Source organism: Bufo bufo, chromosome 2, assembly GCF_905171765.1.
Source record: "Bufo bufo chromosome 2, aBufBuf1.1, whole genome shotgun sequence".
NCBI lineage: Eukaryota > Metazoa > Chordata > Amphibia > Anura > Bufonidae > Bufo > Bufo bufo.
Window position 1 is genome coordinate 320,948,487 of NC_053390.1, and position 21,585 is coordinate 320,970,071.

General features: G+C 42.6%; 1 protein-coding gene across 1 annotated transcript in view; it reads right to left on the bottom strand.

Annotated features, from left to right (window-relative positions):
• The window catches only part of LRRC2 (leucine rich repeat containing 2), a 531,872-nt gene that overhangs the window by 320,175 nt on the left and 190,112 nt on the right, over positions 1-21,585 (bottom strand). Inside the window, exon 4 of the mRNA XM_040416971.1 lies at positions 6,885-7,041. Within this exon, the coding sequence (XP_040272905.1) occupies positions 6,885-7,041 (157 nt within the window). The remainder of the gene's footprint in view (positions 1-6,884; positions 7,042-21,585) is intronic.

Consider the following 21,585-nt stretch of genomic DNA (forward strand, 5'->3'; position numbering starts at 1 on the left):
TGAAAAATGGCAAGATCTTTAAGGAGTTATAGGCAAAGGTTGGTCACATTATATATTGATGTGATTTAGATTTCTGTTTTGTTCATTCACTTAGAAGTGTAAATTGTTTATTTTTATCAATAAAGGCCTTGTTGTTCACATGTCAGTTATTTAATCAGTTATTTCCATCAGTTTTTGTGAGCCAAAACCGGGAGTTGAGGCTACACAGAGATAAGGGAAAGATCTGCACCTGTTCTGTGGTTTTGATCCGCACCTGGTTTTGGCTCACAATAACTGATGGAAATAACTGATCAAATAACTGACTTGTAAACAAGGCCAAACAAAATGCAATAAAAAAACAAAACACTCTTACTCTGCAGAATTTTTTGAACACCGGCCTAAAACCTTTGCACAGTACTGTATATTAAATAAAAAATCCACCTAAAAACCGATAAAAAATGACAAATTTGGTATTGTCGCATTCCTAATAAATTGTAATATAAAATTATGACATTATTTATCTGGTTAACCTTATTAAAAATGTTGCAGGATTGCTGTTTTCTGTTATCCTGCCTCACAAAAACAAAATAAAAAGTGATCAATGTACCTCAAAATGGTATCATGCTACATGATAAAAAAAAACTGTTATTATCAAATAAATTAATGAGGGATTGGGAAAAAAAGATCTAGTTAAATGAAGATGGTGGATTAATCATTTAGGAATATTTTATTGTGTTTTTTTTTTTGTCTCTTTTGGGCTGGCTACACAGAAGGGGATTGGGGCAGATGGGTATTAATAATATCTTGCGTATCATGAAATTGAAGGTTGTTAAATATGGAAAATTGTTTTAATAAAAGCACAATGCAGATCCTGCCTTTTTCCCACAATGCCTTTGCAGTATTACATGTCGATATTTTTAGACAAGGAGTTGAACTAATCTCTGACAATTACTTAAAATTGGTGAATTTTCAGGCTATAATCAAGAAAATATTATCTCTAACAATGCATTTATTATATATCCACTTCATCAACGTGTCTCTGATGACCTTATTCATACGGGAATTTCATTTACACCGTGTCCCTTTAGTTTCTGAAATGCAGTGAATTTAAATTATATTAAATACAACTTTGAGTGATAGATTTGATGATCCGGCTATGCTATTAAATATAAATGATGTATTTATAATTACTACCTGTAATCATCAGAAAGTATTGCAATGGTTCTGCCATTCTAGCCATTATTGTACCCTACATTGTGCAATCAAAGGATGTGCTACAATCCTTAGGTACAAAGTGTAGGTGTTAATGTAGCAGGTGACTTAAGTGTGTCAGAAGTAGGGATGAGCGAATTTCATATTTTTAAGTTTGTGTGTTTGTGTGTGGTATTACTGAATTGCGTTATGGATTCCGTTACCTTTAGAGGCATACCATTAATCATTCCGTCATAATAGAAGTCTATGGCCAGCATAATGGATCTGTCCGGTTTTCGTTATGCTGGAGTCCTCTCCTGCATAACAGAAACCGGACGGATCCGTTATGCAGGCCATAAACATCTATTATTATGGAATGAATAACGGAATGCCTCTAAAGGCATTCCGTTATGCATTCTGTCATGGAATTGCGTTATGGTCCGTGGTAACGGAATACATAACGCAAATCAGTAAATACCATAACACGAACCCACACACAAACTTCAAAATATAAAATTCACTCATCCCTAGTCAGAAGCAAAAAGTTAATTTTTTGAAGTATACAAAATATTAATTACAAGGCTCCTACACTGTAAAATAAAATATACTGTACTGTTAAAATAATACCACATTCTGATGTAGACCTCGTTTTATATTTCCTCTTCTACTCTTGATCTTCTAAGTGCTGCAGTGAGTGCTTAGGGTAGGTTCACATCTGTGGCACAGATGTTGTGCCGCAGATATGCACCTACCCTTACCCTGAAGTGCTTGTTCTGGTGTAATCATGGGAGAATCAACAGATCCAGGAATGTAGCCTTAATGTATAAAGGAAAGATGTCTCCTTTTTGTTTATGTTACCGCTTACTCTGGAGTTGCATAAACATCCTGTCAAGGTGGAGGTCACATGACAGGATGTCCATGCCGTTAGTTCGATAACAAGCAATAATGTAAGCATAATTCACACTCCTGTTGTTGTTAGGGGTAACAAGACTAGATCCAAAGAGAGCCCGTCTATTATTCTCTTCCTCTTCTGAGTTCCAAGGGGAAAAAAAGATACTGCATCAGTCTGTTTCTAGTTCTTATTCTAGTTTATGAAAAAGTAAAGTAGCATAAGTGCATTTTAGTAGACAATGCTGAAGAGAAGAGATTGGAAAGCTTTTCCAGCACAGTGCAATTAAAGGGGTTCTCCAAGACTTTGATTACAAAAGCAACACTACACCTGTACACAGGTTGTGTGGTATTTACAGCGCAGCCCTATTCACTTCAATGGAGCTGAACAACGAAACCAGACACAACCCATGGACAGGAGTGGTGCTTTTTTTTAACTGAACAAATGTTAACATGACATGTGAACAAATTCCCATCATTGTCATCTTACTCTATTAACCTCTATTACATGCTCTATATGTATCTGATTTTGGTCGCTGTATGTTAATGGAACACTGCAAGCAAAACTTTCATGCCTAATGCAAGATCTGAAGAGGTAAATCCCCTTGTGACCAGAAAAGGCCCTGTATATCCTGCAATTGATTCTGGACTACCTCTAATATGTATATGAACTGTGACCAGGTGGAAGCCAAGGCACTCTGGCCTACAACCATAACTGGAGGCCAAGTAAACTCCACAGTGGCCCTGCATTTGCTAATTACTGTTAGTTGCTCTGTGAGCTGAACAGATGCTGTAACCATTAAGCTGTATGTTCTCAATAAAAACTGTAACCAGTAAGCTGTACACCCGGAGACCACTGAGCTTTGTGCCCAGTAAAGACTGTACTGCCAAACTGTGTACCAATATAAGGTTGTAACCATCAAGTTGTGTACCATTACTTGTAACCACCAAGCTGTGTACCATTACTTGTAACCACCAAGCTGTGTACCCATTTAAGACTGTAAATACCAAGCTAAATATCATTGTGTGTAACTATTACACTTGTTGCTTTAGCTGAATAAATTTCTGTTTCCCTGAACAATGTTGTTTCCACCTCCATTATGACATATCCTGGGTCAATGGCCATACACTAACACTAACCCTTTAAAAATAACTGTTTGTGTTAAAGGGTTAACCCATGATTAATGTAAAAAAAAATAGATATCATATAATCTGTGGTAATCTATTTCTAACAAAGCCCTGTACCTCACCTAGATCCAGAGACCTCCCATTCACCACTTTCTAGATTTTGTTCAAGGGGGTGTGTTATTTCTGCTGCAGCTAAGGGGTGTGTCCTTTTTTCAGTATCTCAGGGGGTGTGTACTTTCTTAGGAGGCATATCCTTTGTTCTGCAGTTCTCTTCCTGGAACTGTCACATCTTCTAACAGTAGACAGAGCTTGTAGCAGTTGAAGGATGGAACTAAGCATGTGTATCCACTTCAGAACAGTAAATAGAGAAATAAGGAAAACAACAAACAGCAGGTGGCGCTATACAGATACATTTTATTGAATAACTCAGTGGCTATACTGAATTTTTGATTACATGAAATTACAAAAGTATTCAGATCCAGGTGCTGGTTTGAAAAATGTTGAATATGGGGGAGATTTATCAAACTGGTGTAAAGTAGAACTAGCTTAATTCCCAATAGCAACCAACTAGATTCCACCTGAAAGGTGGAATCCAATTGGTTGCTATGGACAACTAAGCCAGTTCTACTTTACACCAGTTTGATAAATCTTCCCCTATGTTTTTGTGGGACAATCCCTTTAATTCCTCTCCACTTTTTGCTGAGGCTCACTACTCTGGCCAATAGAAGGAAGTTCTAAATGCCATAATAAAGAATATGGACAGGGGGTGTCCTTAGGAACAACCCCTACAGTACTACATTTATACAGGCAGTGCAATGTTATGCAAGGAGTCCACATTCTACCTTAAGAATTTATTGGATAAACTTGTAAACTGCAGTGCTTTACAAGAATTACGACTATGTACATTATTGTAATTTGCTAAAATATGTATAATTTATTGATATATGGCACTCATTAAAATATTTAAAGAGAAAAATGGATCATCTGCAAAGAAATGTCCTTTTGTAACAAACTGTTAACAGATGGCTTTATACTCCTTTCACGCTGCTTTTGTGCACAGCCTGCACTACATGACCATTATAAACCACAATCATTTCCGAAAGCGTTCAGTCAGATAGAAGTGTTGTGTTGGGCTAATTTTGGCAGGACAGTAAAGGCAATTTTCTGTTTTTTCGACCATAGGCTACTGATTTGCTCTGTGCACTATGCTAGTTCTAAGTTTCAATCTTAGCTACATTGACATTTTTGGAAAAACAACTACTTTAAAGCTCTGTGTGGAGTCAATGTAATTTTTTCTGTTTTGCTCCAGTGTATTTGACAAAACAAAACAAAAATTTAAGTCACTGCAAATAGTTGTCATTAAAAATATCCTACTGTTATTGTCTAGAGCTCCTATGGTTACAGACTGAAAACAAACTTTCAGTAGTCAAATCCTGCACTCATCTATGCATCAATCTGTTCCCTGTTTACCTGCCAAATATAAACCGATCAGCCAGATCATTAAAATCTAATTTTATGCAGGTCCTCTTGTGTTGCCAAAACAGCTCTGACCTATAGAGGCACAAGAACAAGAACTAAGAAGGTGTTTTGAATCGGTGATTGTGAGCCAAAACCAGGAGTGAAGCCTACAAAAAGATAAACTGTAATCAAAGGTTTGCATCTATTCTGTACTTTTGACCATTGTTGGTTTGTGTGTCGTTTTATGCTCTCTGTGTTTCATCAGTATTCCACGCGCACTGCTAAGTTTTAAAAGGGATTTACAGAGCCTCTTCTACCAATATTCAGTGAAAACCCCTGGCAGAACACTGATGCCATCAGTGTTTTGTCAGTGGTTTTTAAGGATCCATAGAGTTCAATGGGCGTGTTTGGTACACCAAAGTTGTGCATGTTTCCATTGTTTTTCCGCAATCCGAGGTGTGAATAAAGATTTTAAAGTCAATGTATCCATGTGCGGTCTGTGGCGAACACGAACAGCACACATCCGTGATTCATTGACTTGTGAATAAAGCTGCTTTAACAAGGGAAGATCCTTAATGGGAGAGCACCCCCTTCTGGCTATAACATTATCTGTGATCCTGTAGTCCAGGGATAGCCAACCTGCGGCTCTCCAGCTGTTGCAAAACTACAACTCCCAGCATGCCCAGACTGCCTATAGCTATCAGCCTACAGCAGGGCATGGTGGGAATTGTAGTTTTACAACAACTGGGGAGCAGCAGGTTGGCCATCTGTCATGGTCCCTCCTGTGAGAGAGGTGAGAAGATCGGATAGACTTGCAGCACGTGAGGCTATCTGACAGGTCTCTCTGTTTTCCACTATGTATGTTGTTGTTTGGCAGGATCTCACCTCTCCTCAGGTGCAGCTCGTTATCAGTGATGAGGCTCTATTTAGATCCGCCTCACACTGCCGACCATCTGCTTGGAGTTTTTAGTGCTGGGTTTGTCTTGGATCTCCTGCTTCTCCATACATCTGTAAGGTAAGTACTTGTTGCCTTCGTCAGGTTCCTTCATTCTGGAAGGAACCAGCTGTCTCATCCCCTGCTACCTATCCTAGGGCTCATCAGTTTTAGCAGGGCTTTAGGTATCCGGTGTATGAGTATTTCCACCATCAGGATCTGCTCATACTGGCAGGAGTTAGGGAAAGATCTAGGGATTAATACGAGTTCACCATCCCTCTTCCTTAGCTTTTAAGGCCTAGATTGTTGTCTATTCGTTGTGGTGTGTATTTGGTGTTTTCCCTTCCCTTAACCTATGACACCATCCCTGCTGTAGTCTGAGAATTAATTCACTTTAGTTCCATAAAAAAAGTAAAAATACAAAAAAATTATAAACAAATTTGTGAAATAAAGAAAATAAAAGGTTATAGTTATTAGTTATAGTTATTAGTTTTATCAATATTATATAGACTATGGGGTTCATTTACTATCAGAAATATGCACTGTAATGAAAAAATATAGCTATTAGTTTTAGCAATAGTATACCAGACTTTGTGCGTGTAAAATATATATATAAAAAAAATAAAAAAATCTAGGTATTCATTTTAGCTATATTATGTATAATGTGTGTGTGTGGGGGAAGGGGGGGGGGGGCGGTAGCGTAAGAGCTACAAATGCACAATTTATCAATAAATATCTAAATTTCCCCAAGATGAATACCTTAGGGGGTCAACAGAAAAAAGTAATGGTTTTAGAAATGTGCTGTCTAGAAGTCTTTTGTAATAGAAAGAAAATTGATAAGAAAGGAATGAGACTTCAGTGAATAACTTCTTAGTTGATTTTTAAAACTTGGTACCAAACTCAGCTTTGGTTCCGACTGGTGCCAGGGAACCAAAGTCGAGTTTGGTTCAAAGTTGTAAATGGGGGTTTCCATTTTAAAAATTAACTTCCGAAGTTATTCAACAAAGTCTCATGCAACTTTGCGAATAATTGCATTCTGCTCATCGGAGCCAGTACATTTTAATGCTGTATGGAGACGTTTTGAGTGTAGCGACTTCAGATGACAGGACATCAATATAAAAATAGCAGACAACCCCTTTAATGAACATAGTAATAGTAACCTGCTATGTATTGTTACCAAGTAACGTGTAACTGTATAAATGTTCTAATCTGTTCCACAGATTTGAGATGTAATACACAATACATTCTACACAGCTATCTAGGGTTCCTCCTCAGCAGTCTGAAACTAAACATCCTTTGTTCTCACCTATTTCAGCAGGAAGACATGTAATTTTATTCTGCGATATATCCAAAACTGTCATATCTTCAAAGGACTGAATATAGTCTGGAATGGTATGTATGAGGGTTTTATTAATATGCCATTCTTTCAGGTATGTCTGTTCTCTCAGGTAATCAGGCAGCTCCTGTGGGGAGAAAATTCAAACATTTGATTTGCAATTTTCTGAATGTCAACAAAAATTTCATATTTTTTTTCTTTAAAAATACTTTGGATTTGCCGCTGTACGTGGTCTTAATACTGATGTCAGCAGGTAAAGAAAAGACAACTGGTTATTTAAGGTCCCTGCAGCTGGAGACCTTTGGTTGTCTAAGGCCTCTTGCACACGGCCGTTTTTTTTTTCCCGTTTACTGGCCGTTTTTTGAGTTCCGTATACGGTCCGTATACGGAACCATTCATTTCAATGGTTCCACAAAAAAAACGGAATGTACTCCGTATGCATTCCGTTTCCGTTTTTCCGTTCCGTTTTAACATAGAACATGTCCTATTATTGCCCGCAAATCACGGTCCGTGGCTCCATTCAAGTCAAGGGGTCCGCAAAAAAAACGGAACACATATGGAAATGCATCCGTATGTCTTCCGTTTCCGTTCCGTTTTTTGCTGAACCATCTATTGAAAATGTTATGCCCAGCCCAATTTTATCTATGTAATTACTGTATACTGTATATGCCATACGGAAAAACGGAACGGAAAAACGGAACAGAAACGGAAACACAACGGAAGCAAAAAACGGAACAACGGATCCGTGAAAAACGGACCGCAAAACACTGAAAAAGCCATACGGTCGTGTGCAATAGGCCTAAACCAGTCAGAGGGATTAGATATTTTAACTCTCTTTCTTTATGTTTCTATGGCCAACTAGGCATCCAGGCTTGCTAGCGTATAGCACAGTTCCCTTTATCCCAACTTGTATACACCTTTCTCTGTCTTGTACACCATAATCAGTAAGGATATGAAGACAACAGCTTTATAGAGTAATTCTTTGGAAATAGCCTTGTAGAAATTTAATATGTTCCTCACATTTAAAGAGGATCTGTCACTACTGTGATGTCGCGAACATAAAATTTTCCGTTCGCGAACGGCGAACGCGAACTTCCGTGAATGTTCGCGAACGGGCTAACCGGGCGAACAGCCATAGACTTCAATAGACAGGCGAATTTTGAAACCCACAGGGACTCTTTCTGGCCACAATAGTGATGGAAAAGTTGTTTCAAGGGGACTAACACCTGGACTGTGGCATGCCGGAGGGGGATCCATGGCAAAACTCCCATGGAAAATTACGTAGTTGACGCAGAGTGTGGTAAGTTAAATTCGCAATGCGATTAATATAACCTGCATTAATCGCATTGCGATTACAACTTAGATCTGAGTTCCTAATGGTTGTATTGCTAGAATATAACGAAGATTGAGAATATAGTGCTATATTCGTTATATTCGTCAATTCTAACAATACAACCATTAGGAACTCAGATCTAAGTTGTAATCGCAATGCGATTAATATAACCTGTATTAATCGCATTGCGATTACAACTTAGATCCAGTGGCGTTGCGAGGGGGGTGCGGTGGGTACGGGCCGCACCGGGTGACACCAGTCTGATGGGGTGTCTCTTTATTATGGCTTCGGGGGGGGGGGGAGGGGGCAGGGGTGACACCATTTTCTACCGCACCGGGTGACACCAGCCATAGCAACGCCAACCATTAGGAACCCAGCTCTAAGTTGAATTCGCAATGCAATTAATATAACCTGTATTAATCGCATTGCGATTACAACTTAGTCAAATTTGTGACACTGCAGCTTCCGAATTAATCTAAAATTGATGCTGTCAAGGAGGTGGGAGGGTCTGGGAGGGAGGGTATGATGCTGATTGGCTGGAATGTGTCTGCTGATTGTGAGGTACAGGGTCAAAGTTTACACAATGATGACGAATAGGGGGCGGACTGAACATCGCATATGTTCGCCCGCCGCGGCGAACGCGAACAAGCGATGTTCGCCGGAAACTATTCGCCGGCGAATAGTTCGGGACATCTCTAGTCACCACTCCTGACATGCCTGTTTTAATAGCTTCATATATTCCCCATTTAATAATTCTGGAGCATCTAGTCTTAGGTCTCTATGTTGTGCCATTCCTTTATTATTTCAAGAAGTTATGAATTAATTGCCAGCAATCTGCATTAAGGGTACAGAGGGGTGGTAACCAGTTAGGGGTGTGTACCAGCACAGGCTGAAAACGACAGCACTGATTGGATAGAGTGAGATTATGCAGGGACACCCCCTCAACTTGTTACCTCCCCTCTGTACCCTTACTGCAGACTGCTAGCAATTCATTCATAACTTATAGTAGAAATAATAAAGAAATGGCACAACATACAGCCATAGGATTAGATGCTCCAAAATTGTTATTACATGGGGAATGCATGAAGCTATTAAAACAGGCATGTCAGGGGAGGAGACAGGTCCTCTTTAAGATCTCTGCTTATGGTTAGTGAATGGAAGCATCCATGATCAATTCAAGAGGCATCCAGAGCCTGTCTAGCTAGTAGAGGACTTACAATGTCTAATTTCAATATTTGCAGATGACAGAAAACTTTATAACACAGAGGATAATTGTTTATCACAGAGGGATTTGGCAAAGCTGGAGGCTTGACCTAAGCCTGATAGGAGCGTTAAAATAGAATAAATAAACTTTATTGGTATTAATGGTTTACAACTTACGGGTGTGTTGCCCCAAATTATATATATGTACTCTCCTAGATGTCCCCTTGTTTAAGTTCATTGGAGTTATACGTGATGTGTGCGGAAAATATGGGTTTATGTACTTCAGTTTCAAAGCCTCTCTGGACAATAGACCTAGTGGCGTTTAAGGTATTTCTAGCAGCCGGTATTTAATGATTAATAGATCTGTAGGATGGTAGGGGTTTCCCCACATTCGTTCCTGGAATACTATACTTTCCCTGGGATAGCCGCCGTAATTGTCCACCCCCCCCCCTGATACAATTTGCGCATTCAGCGCTTCCCCCAGAGGCTTGCCTTTTGAAGCTATGAGGCGTTCCGACAGTCGGATGAAGACGGGGAAGTCTCTCACATCCGACTGGCTGGCCACATCAAGCCAGGCCCCTGGGGGTGGGGTGTATTCTCCTTTAAAGCTTGGTGCTCACAAGGCCATCCTAGCGCCGATACTTCCACCAGAGTATCATAGTTACTTTCAGGAAGGGATATTATGCAAACAAGGTCTCCTGTGTATGGCTCCTGATGAAGTGCTAACAATAAGAGCACAGAAATGTGTTGAGCCACGTGTATTTGATCTTATCCTAAAACCTGGGATTGATCCACGATACTGATGATACTAGATGCCAGACTTTAAGCAACATTGAGACTTATAGTTGTAAATCCTAGGAATGGTTACTAGTTAAATTTTCTGGGATAATAGTCTGAAGGCATACCAGTAGCTCCTGTGAGCTGGCCTTCAGACCTTCTGTTTAGTGAGAGGAGGGTCTGAGCTGTATGTCAGTGAGCTCTGACATACTTTTTGGTTCAGAAACATTCATGATTTATTGCTTTATCAAGCCACACAGTGTATGCTCCTCTTGAAGCCTGTTTTTTACATATATGAAATTTGGGGCAACACACCCGTAAGTTTTAAACCAGTAATACCAATAAAGTTTATTTATTTTATTTTAACGCTCCTATCAGGTTTAGATTGAATTGATTATTGTGTAAGGGAAGTATACCACTATACTAGCATTCCATTAGAAAGCTGGAGGCTTGGGGGGAAAAAATAGCAAATGAATGGGGTCATTTACCAAACTGGTGTAGAATTAGAACTGGCTTAGTTGCCCATAGCAACCAATCAGATTCCACTGTTCATTTTTCAAAGGAGCTGTCAAAAATGAATGGAGGCATCTGATTGGTTGCTATGGGCAACTAAGCCAGTTCTAATTTACACCAGTTTGATGAATGACCCCAAAAGTTTTTTGTGAATAAATGTAAAGTTATGCACTTGCATGTGAGAAAGCAAACTCTTCAGTTACATATTACATAGTAAAACACTAGGTAAAATCGTGATTGAAAAAGACTTGAGGATGGTTGTGCACAGTAAAATTAACTTTAGAAACCAGTGCCAGGCAACTGCTGTCAAGGGAAATAACATCATGGAATGCATTAAAGCGGTTAAAAAAATAAAATATTTGATAATCACTTCACTGATATCCCTCTGCTCCTATTCCGTTGCAGTGGTGGCCTGCCCCAGCCAGTGAAAGATTGAATGGGCATTCCCTAGCATTTTCTGACCAGGAAGAAGAGGCCTGGAATGGGAGCATTGGTAAGGTGTTAATACTTTTATTTTGTAACCCTCTCTCAGCTCTGTTCAAATAATTTTGACCCTGCTAGACAACCCCTTTGAATCTTAATTGGCTTCATAGTCTGAGATATAGGTAAATTAGATTGAGGGATCCACTAGAAGATAAAAGGAACAATCAGTAAACACATTCTCAGAATAGCACTGTAAATCTCTATCATTCATCCTCGTGAGTTATATTAGTATTGTATGTTTTATATAGTACAGATGTGAAGAATATTTTTCTAAGCTACCTGGAGAACATGAATTTCATGGACATTTGTGCTGTGGTTTTGGAAAGTTCTGGTTCAATCTTCATCTAACCTTATAGGGTCTGCAGGCCAGATCTGATTAGCTTTAGCTGAAGAGGTTAATAGAAATAAGGACTAAGCAATTTTTCCTGGAAATCTCTAGCTTCTGTTTGATGTGGTTGCTTGACAGATTCAGTTCAAATATTTTTCAATTTTCCTTTTAATTTGATGTATTCTGTTGAGTTTATATGTCCTAAACATTTTATTCTGCTGTGAGCCATAGGTGAGGTGCTGTCTTGGCTTGATTCTGCTTTAGATTATACTGAAAGCATGCAACAAACTAAATTAAGGGGGTTGTGCAGGACTTGAGAAAAATGTAATTTAATTGTGTACAGCTCAACTAGTCTCCTACAGAGAATAGTGTACCTGTCAATTTTTCTGAGTCTTCACTTTAATCTCCATGTCCTGCTGCGCTCCATTGTTTACAACCTGAACTTCCAGGTTGTGGGCGTAGATAAGCTGCAGTCACAACACTTCCCATAGTGATGTAGGATCAGCCAGAAATGTAAAAGCCTATTACACCCTTCCCTGGGCCAAAAACTCTGACCAGTACACCCTCCATCATCCCCTTGCTTTTCCCCCCTAATGTTTCCTCCCACACAGATTTGATATCATAAGCAGTGGACTCTGCCTGCTTGTGGGTTGAGAACATTGACCAGCCCATTCCAAGATTACATGGGTCTGACATCACAACCATTCGGGTGGGGATTCTGATAGAGGGGATCATGGGAGGCCCGGTCATGATGTCAGAGGACATATAGTCTCCACAGAGGGCATAGCCATGTGACCACTCTCCCAATCTATAGGGTGAGATAGAAAAAGTAGAGCAAGTACATTAGTAAGTTGCAGGACCTAGCAGAGGAAGCACAGGGAATGGGGAAAATGTATATTCGGATATCCACTTAAAGGGCCCATGCACACAAATACATTTTTTTTCCGTTTCCATACAGTTTTTTTGGTGGCCTGTATGTGAATCTACAAGAAACAAGATCAGCAGCACAACATACCCTCTTTTTAGGGCAATGTCCAATTTTCTTGGTACCCAATGGTCCAAAAGATGGTGCTTGCGGATTGGGATTCAGGCCAAGGATTCCTTAATATGCAGATAATTCAAAGAAGATCCACAGCACTCTTCCGTAATCAGAAAATCTTTTATTTTATTTGTCCAGCAGCATACAACAAATGCGACGTTTCGACTTAAACAAGTCTTGATAAAGACTTGTTTAAGTCGAAATGTCACATTTTTTGTATGCTGCTGGACAAATAAAAGAAAATATTTTCTGATTACGGAAGAGTGCTGTGGATCTTCTTTGAATTATCTGTATGTGAATCTATTCACCTCATTGGGTCTACATAAAAAAAAACTACATTTGCTCCCTATGGATTCTGTTTCTGTATGTCTGCATGGCCATTCTGCAAAAAAGTAGAACATTTCCTATTATTGTTGGTATTACGGACAAGGATAGGACAGTTCTATTGCAAAAAAGTAGAACATTTCCTATTATTGTTGGTATTACGGACAAGGATAGGACAGTTCTATTGCAAAAAAGTAGAACATTTCCTATTATTGTTGGTATTACGGACAAGGATAGGACAGTTCTATTATGGGGCAGATGTTCTGTTCCTCAAAATGTGGAACTCACAAAACAGACAACAGTCATGTGCATGAGCCCTAAATGGAACATAAGAATTACAAGGTCTGGACTATGGAGGATTTACTACTCATCCTCACTCTGATGACTGTGAATGATATGGAGTAGCTGCCGGTCTGAAGTTCCTTTTCCCCTAAACAGGCCAATTGGCATCACCCCGATCCAAATCGCCGACTATGAGTGTGACTCTTTTACATGGCCACTTTTCCTGAACTTTTACACTCAGTTCACACCTGAGCGTTTTACAGCGCGTTCCTACGCGCTGTAAAACGCACAACAAGGAGAAACCAATGCTTCCCTATGGGAATGGTTCTCACCTGGGCGTTTTACAGCGCGTACGATCGCGCTGCAAAACGCCCGACGCTTAAACAAGTACTTGAGCGACTTTGGGGCGTTTTGTCGCGCGTTCCCGTACATAGACTTTCGGGAACGCGCGACAATGTGTGTTTGCTTGTCTCTGTATGCGCGATTGTAAACGCCCGTACAATCGCGCATACAGAGCGCTCCTTTCAGAATGCTCAGGTGTGAACCCAGTGTTATTGCAGGTAAATGGAAGCAAAAGGAGAACTAAGAAAATGAATGGTAAAGGGTGTAACATACGTAGAAACAAGTTGCTCCCTTGTTATGCTAATTCTCCCTCCCAGTCATGCATACAGTACATAAAGTCACAACATTATGCCACATAGATATTTTTGCCACATAGTTATTTTTTACTTAACAAATTTGCATCTCTTGCTGCGAAGGCTGATGAACATTGCTCAATGATCACAGGGCAGCAGTCAATTGACAAACTCTTGTTTGTCAGGTGATGGAATGTTTTATGCAAGCCTAAAAATACTTGCTGGTCAGCAGAATATCTCCATGAATAGTAACAATATGCAAGCTAAATGAGGACAAGTGATTGTACTAATCGTCCATCTAAGAGGTCCTTCAGAATTGTGCCAATCAACTTCTATCGTCAGTGAGTGCCTAATCAGCCTAAAAGGACCCTAAGTAGCTTATAATTGCATAACAGTCTGGTTATTAGTTATTCTTCACAGCTGTCCTTAGGATATTTTGTACCTAAATATATTGTATTCTGCCAATTTGTCATTGAATAGCTTGTGTAAGTGTTTGCTTTGTAGTTTCACTTTACAAATGATTCATAACAAGATATGATAGATCCATGGGGACAGGGTTTAAAATGTTAGTAGCCATCACCAAGATTAATAATTTTTTAGGATAGAATAGGATTTTAATGCAACACTTGTTTGAAGAATTATTTTTAGAGTTGAGCGGTAGAGATGTCGCAAACATAAAAATTTTCGTTCGCGAACGGCAAACGCAAATTTCCGCAAATGTTCGTGAACGGGTGAACCGGGCGAACCGCCATAGACTTTAATAGGCAGGCGAATTTTAAAACCCACAGGGACTCTTTCTGGCCACAATAGTGATGGAAAAGTTGTTTCAAGGGGACTAACACCTGGACTGTGGCATGCTGGAGGGGGATCCATGGCAAAACTCCCACGGATAATTACGTAGTTGACGCAGAGTCGGGTTTTAATCCATAAAGGGCATAAATCACCTAACATTCCTAAATTGTTTGGAATAACGTGCTTTAAAACATCAGGTATGATGTTGTATCGATCAGGTAGTGTAAGGGTTACGCCCGCTTCACAGTGACAAACCAAACTATGACAGACCAAACTCCCCGTTTAACGCACCGCAAACAGTCCATTTGCACAACCGCAAACTCCCCAATTGCACAAGGTTGGATACCAAGCTAGCCATGTCCCGTTCCTTGTCCTCACTGATGTCATTTAAGGTCTCTTCCTCCACCCAGCCACGTACAACACCAAGGGTCCCCGAAAGGTGACAACAAACCCCCTGGGACGCCTGCTGTGGTTGGTCTTCCACCTCCTCAAAGCCACCTTCCTCCTTTGACTCCTCTTCTTCAAACTCCTCTCTCTGCATTGCCGCAGTTCCAGCAATCGACGACGACAAGGCTGCTTCTGGTGGTGATGGTGACCACAACTCTTCCTCTTCATGCTCATCTATGACCTGATCCAGCACTCTTCGCAGGGCACGCTCCAGAAAAAACGCATATGGGATGAGGTCGATGATGTTGCCTTAGGTTTGACTGACCAGGTTTGTCACCTCCGCAAAAGGACACATGAGCCTACAGCCATTGTGCATGAGCGTTCAGTAACATGGCAAAAAAATACCCAGCTCCACAGAGGCTGTCCTCTTTTTTTTTTAATTAAAAAAAATCTGTTCTTAACAGTTTAATCTCTGTTTTGTCCCCTATCAGGGGCCGGTGTGGTGTATGGAATAGATTTTAGGAACCGGGAGATGGAAAAAGATGCTTGGTCGGTCCTCTTACTTCCAATTTGGGGCACTGCGCGTGCGCCGTGCAATGTACTGTGCTACCCTATATGAGTGGTATGTTAAGTAGTACTATTCCTATCAGTTTAATCCCTGTTACGCCCCCTATCAGGGGACATGTATGGAATAGATTTTAGGAACTTGGAGATGGAAAAAGATGCTTGGTTGGTCCTCTTACTTCCAATTTGGGGCACTGCGTGTGCGCCGTGCAATGTAATGTGCCACCCTATATGAGTGGTATGTTAAGTAGTACTATTCCTATCAGTTTAATCCCTGTTATGTCCCCTATCAGGGGACGTGTATCGAATAGAGTTTAGATAACCGCAAAGAGTTGTCAATAGTTGACACACTCATGACATAAATTTTATTCCTCTATGCGTCAATCTTGGTGTAGTGATGACTGTGCTCGTGCGCACGTTTGGGAGATTGCAGGCGATGGCGGTTTTTCAAAGCCTATGGTCATGCTGAGGTAGTTCAGTGACAGTTAAGTGACCCAGAAAACAATGATTCTGCAGTGTGGGCCCATTGTTGGCCTAGTAGGCTTTAATGATCACCTTAGATGATCACAAAGAAAATTAATGTTTTTTCTATGCAAAATTATTTAGCCGATCGCTTTTGGTCTGTTCACAATGAAGCGACGACCTTATCATCTGGGGTGTGTCAACATTGCCATTGCCAACACACTTATAGAGGTGATCGCTTCATTGTGATACGCAAGCCCCTTCACCACAACAAGGTAACGATCACGAAGGGGAATTGACACATGTATGTGCCTTTTTTTTGTTTTGTTTTTGCAGCCACAGTACAGTACCAGAGGCCAGAAAAATTAGGCATGTACACATGCCTGAAAAATTAGAGGCCTGAAAAATTAATGTTTTCCAGGCAGAAAGTGCACTAAAACATTGCGGCTTGAACCCTAGTTGGTGGCGGAGAAGTCACGCAAGTCATCCGGCATGCAGAGATTAAATACAGCAGTGTGTGTACCATTTTTAGCCCAAGGCATCTCATCAGGCCTTTTTTAGTCAAATGCATCCCCCACTGTCAGTCCCTTTGGGATCCAAGCCTCATTCATCTTAATAAAGGTGAGGTAATCTAGACTTTTTTGACCTACACGACTTCTCTTCTCAGTGACAATACCTCCTGCTGTGCTGAAGGTCCTTTCTGACAGGACACTTGAAGCGGGGCAGGCCAGAAGTTCTATCGCAGTATCTGCAGTTAAGGCGAGGTAGTCTGTTACCTGTCGGATCGAGTCGTTCTCTGAGGGTGGACCCCGAAGGGCTGAGGCTATGCGTAGGACTTAAAAAGCTCTGCATGTCCTCCATCAACAACACGTCTGTAAAGCGTCCTGTCCTTGCCGGCGTGGTTGTGGTAGGAGGAGGATTACTTTCACCTCTTCCCCTGTTAGATTCCTGTTGTGCTGTGACATCACCCTTATATGCTGTGTAAAGCATACTTTTTAACTTGTTTTGGAACTGCTGCATCCTTTCCGACTTCCGGTAATTCGGTAACATTTCAGCCACTTTCTGCTTATACCAGGGGTCTAGTAGCGTGGCCACCCAGTACAGGTCGTTCTCCTTCAGCCTTTTTATACGAGGGTCCCTCAACAGGCATGACAGCATGAAAGACCCAATTTGCACAAGGTTGGATGCCGAGCTACTAATGTCCCGTTCCTCGTCCTCACTGATCTCATTGAAGGTCTGTTCTTCCCCCAGCCACGTACAACACCACGGGTACCAGATAGGTGACAACGAGCAACCTGGGATGCCTGCTGTGGTTGGTCTTCCTCCTCCTCAAAGCCACATTCCTCCTCTGACTCCTCTTCCTCAGACTACTCTTCCAGCGTTGCCGCAGGTCCAGCAAGCGATGCTGATAAGGCTGTTTCTGGTGGTGATGGTGACCACAACTCTTCCTCTTCACGCTCATCTACGGCCTGATCCAGCACTCTTCGCAGGGCACGCTCCAGGAAGAAAACAAATGGGATGAGGTCGCTGATGGTGCCTTCGGTGCGACTGACTAGGTTTGTCACCTCCTCAAAAGGACGCATGAGCCTACAGGCATTGTGCATGAGCGTCCTGTAACGTGGCCTAAAAAATACCCAGCTCTACAGAGGCTGTCCTAGCACCCCGGTCATGCAAATACTCGTTGATGGCTTTTTCTTGTTGGAGCAGGCGGTCGAACATTAGGAGTGTTGAATTCCAACGTGTCGGGCTGTCGCAAATCAAGCGCCTCACTGGCATGTTGTTTCGCCGCTGAATATCGGAAAAGTGCGCCATGGCCGTGTAGGAACGCCTGAAATGGCCACACACCTCCCTGGCCTGCTTGAGGACGTCCTTTAAGCCTGGGTACTTATGCACAAAGTGTTGTACGATCAGATTCAACACATGTGCCATGCACGGCACATGTGTCAACTTGCCCAAATTCAATGCCGCCAACAAATTGCTTCCGTTGTCACACACCACTTTGCCGATCTTCAGTTGGTGCGGAGTCAGCCACTGATCCACCTGTGCGTTCAGGGCGGACAGGAGTGCTGGTCCGGTGTGACTCTCTACTTTCAGGCAAGTCAACCCCAAGACGGCGTGACACTGTCGTATCCGGGATGTGGAATAGCCCCTGGGGAGCTGGGGGGGGGTGCAGTTGATGTGGAGCAAGAGGCAGCAGCAGAAGAGGACTTAGCCGAGGAGGTTAGCGAAGAGGATGGAGTAGGAGGAGTAGAGGAGGTGGCAGCAGGCCTGCCTGCAAGTCATTGTGGTGTCACCAACTCCTCTGCAGAGCCACGCATTACATGCTTGGCAGCCGTCAGCAGGTTTACCCAATGCGCAGTGTACGTGATATAACTGCCCTGACCGTGCTTTGCAGACCAGGTATCAGTGGTCAGATGGACCCTTGCCCCAACACTGTGTGCCAGACATGCCATGACTTCCTTTTCCACAATAGAGTACAAGTTTGGGATTGCCTTTTCTCAAAAAACATTTTGGCCGGGTACCTTCCACTGCGGTGTCCCAATAGCTACAAATTTTTTGAAGGCCTCAGACTCCACCAGCTTGTATGGTAAAAGCTGGCGGGCTAAGAGTTCCGACAAGCCAGCTATCAGACGCCGGGCAAGGGGGTGACTCTGTGACATTGGCTTCTTACGCTCAAACATTTCCTTGACAGACACCTGACTGTGGGCAGATGAGCAGGAACTGCTGAAGGTGAGAGGCGGAGTGGCGGATGGTTGAGAGGGGGCAAGGAGGACAGCAGTGGTTGACGTGGCTGAAGATGCTGGACCAGGAGGAGGATGGTGGCTTTGAGTTTGTGTGCTGCTTGTACTCACCATGTGTTGATCCCATAGGCGTTTGTGATGTGAGATCATGTGCCTTCGCAAAGCAGTTGTACCTAGGTGGGTGTTGGACTTCCCACGACTCAGTTTCTTTTGGCACAGGTTGCAAATGGCATCGCTGTTATCAGAGGCAGACACACCATAAAATGCCACACTGCTGAGCTTTGCAATGACGGCATTTTAGTGGTGGCAACAGCATGCGTTGATTGGCGTGCTGTCTGGCTGACCCCGGGTGCCGATACATGCTGTCTGACTGTGCCACTAGCTCCTTGCGACGACCTCCCCCTGCTTCCAACTTGTCTCCTCCTACTCTCTGTCTCCCCACCTGAACTTTCCACCTGTTCTTCTTCTCTTCGAGCGGGCACCCACGTGACATCCACGGACACATCGTCATCATCAACCGCTTCACTTGTATCTGCAACTCAGCAAAGGAAGCAGCAGCGGGTACAACATCATCATCATTACACCGTGCGTCCATGTGTGTAATGCTGCCTGACTGAGACATATCCCTGTTATCTACATCCTCTGGCAATAATGGTTGTGCATCACTCATTTCTTCCAACTGATGTGTAAATAACTCTTCTGACAGATCAAGTGAAGCAGCTGTGGTGCTAGTGTTGGTGGTGGCGGCAGGCGGGCGAGTGGTAACTTGAGAGGTGCCCGACGCTGAGCTAGAGGAGGATGGTGCGTCAAGGTTCCGAGCGGAAGCTGTAGAAGATTGGGTGTCCTGTTTTAGCCAGTCAACTATGTCCTCAGAACTTTTCGAGTTCAGGGTACATGGCCTCTGAACACTGGGCATTATTCTAGGGCCAAAGGAAATCACAGCACCACGACCACGACAGCCCCTGCGGGGTGGCCTGCCTCTGCCTGTCATTTTTTTTTCGGTTAGTGGTACTATGTGTGCAAGCTACTGTGACACCAGATATGAGTGGTGGGCACTGGCAGTAGTGGGCACAGTACACGCTGTGGGCCTGACACACACGCTGGCAGGCAACTGCAATTATATTACAGTGAAAAAATTGTTTTACGGTTTTAAATGCAAGCTACTGCGACACCAGATATGATTAGTGGGCACAGTACACGCTGTGGGCTTGACACACACGCTGGCAGGCAACTGCAATTATATTACAGTGAAAAAATTGTTTTACTGTTTTAAATGCAAGCTACTGTGACACCAGATATGAGTGGTGGGCACAGTACACGCTGTGGGCCTGACACACACGCTGGCAGGCAACTGCAGTTATATTACAGAGATTTTTTCTTTTACTGTTTTAAATGCAAGCTACTGTGACACCAGATATGAGAAGTGGGCACAGTACACTCTGTGGGCCTGACACACACGCTGGCAGGCAACTGCAATTATATTACAGTGAAAAAATAGTTTTACTGTTTAAAATGCAAGCTACTGTGACACCAGATATGAGTGGTAGGCACTGGCAGTAGTGGGCACAGTACACGCTGTGGGCCTGACACACACGCTTGCAGGCAACTGCAATTATATTACAGTGATTTTTTTTTTTACTGTATTAAATGCAAGCTACTGTGACACCAGATATGAGTGGTGGGCACTGGCAGTAGTGGGCCTGACACACACGCTGGCAGGCAACTGCAATTATATTACTGAGGAAAAAAAAAAAAAAGCAGACTGATGTACTAGTCCTAAAAAGGGCTTTTTGGGGTGCTGTCAGGACGCTGTCCTTACAGCAGATCAGATGAGTCTTTGAGGACTGGAGTGGACACAGAACACTGGCCTAGCTAGCGATTTCCCTATTAAATCAACAGCAGCAGCAGCACTCTCCCTGCTCTCACTAACACTGCAGCTTCCGAATGAATCTAAGATGGATGCTGTCCTTGCTTTCTGATAGGAGGTGGGAGGGTCTGGGATGGAGCGTATGCTGCTGATTGGCTGGAATGTGTCTGCTGACTATGAGGTACAGGGTCAAAGTTTGCCCAATGATGACGTATAGGGGGCGGGCCGAACATCGCATATGTTCACCCGCCGCGGCGAACGCGAACAAGCAATGTTCGCCGGGTACTGTTCGCCAGTCGAATAGTTTGGGACATCTCTATTGAGCGAACACCTGGATGTTCGGGTTCAACGAGTTCGGCCGAACTTCACAAAAAAGTTTGAGTTCGGGACCCGAACTTGACCCCGAACCCCATTGAAGTCAATAGGGACCCAAACTTTGGAGCAATAAAATGGCTGTAAAAAAGTCATGGAAAGGGCTAGAGGGCTGCAAATGGCAGCAAAATGTGGTTAAGAAAAAAAAATATTATCTTGATCTAGGAGAAGGAGGTCCATATGGAGTAGAAGGTTGAGGAGGCGGTGGATGTGGTGGTGTAGGTGGAAGCAGCAGTGGAGGAGGAGGAGGTAGCCAACACTGTTTTTTGGTTATGTTTTTTATTTAATTTTTTTATTTTTTGTTTACATTTGGGTAGACCCCAAAACATTGGAAAATATAACCTGTGATAACCCCCTCCAGCCGTATTCAGACAATACACTGGCTGCAGGGCAGGCCAGTACCTCCAAGGCGTAAAGGGCAAGCTCAGGCCATGTTCCCAATTTGGAGACCAAGAAGTTGAAGAGGGCAGACCCATCAGTCAGTACGTGTAGTCGTGTGCACACATACTGCTCAACCATGTCGCACGTCCCCGTAACGTCCACGATCAAATTGGATATCTTTTCTTTTG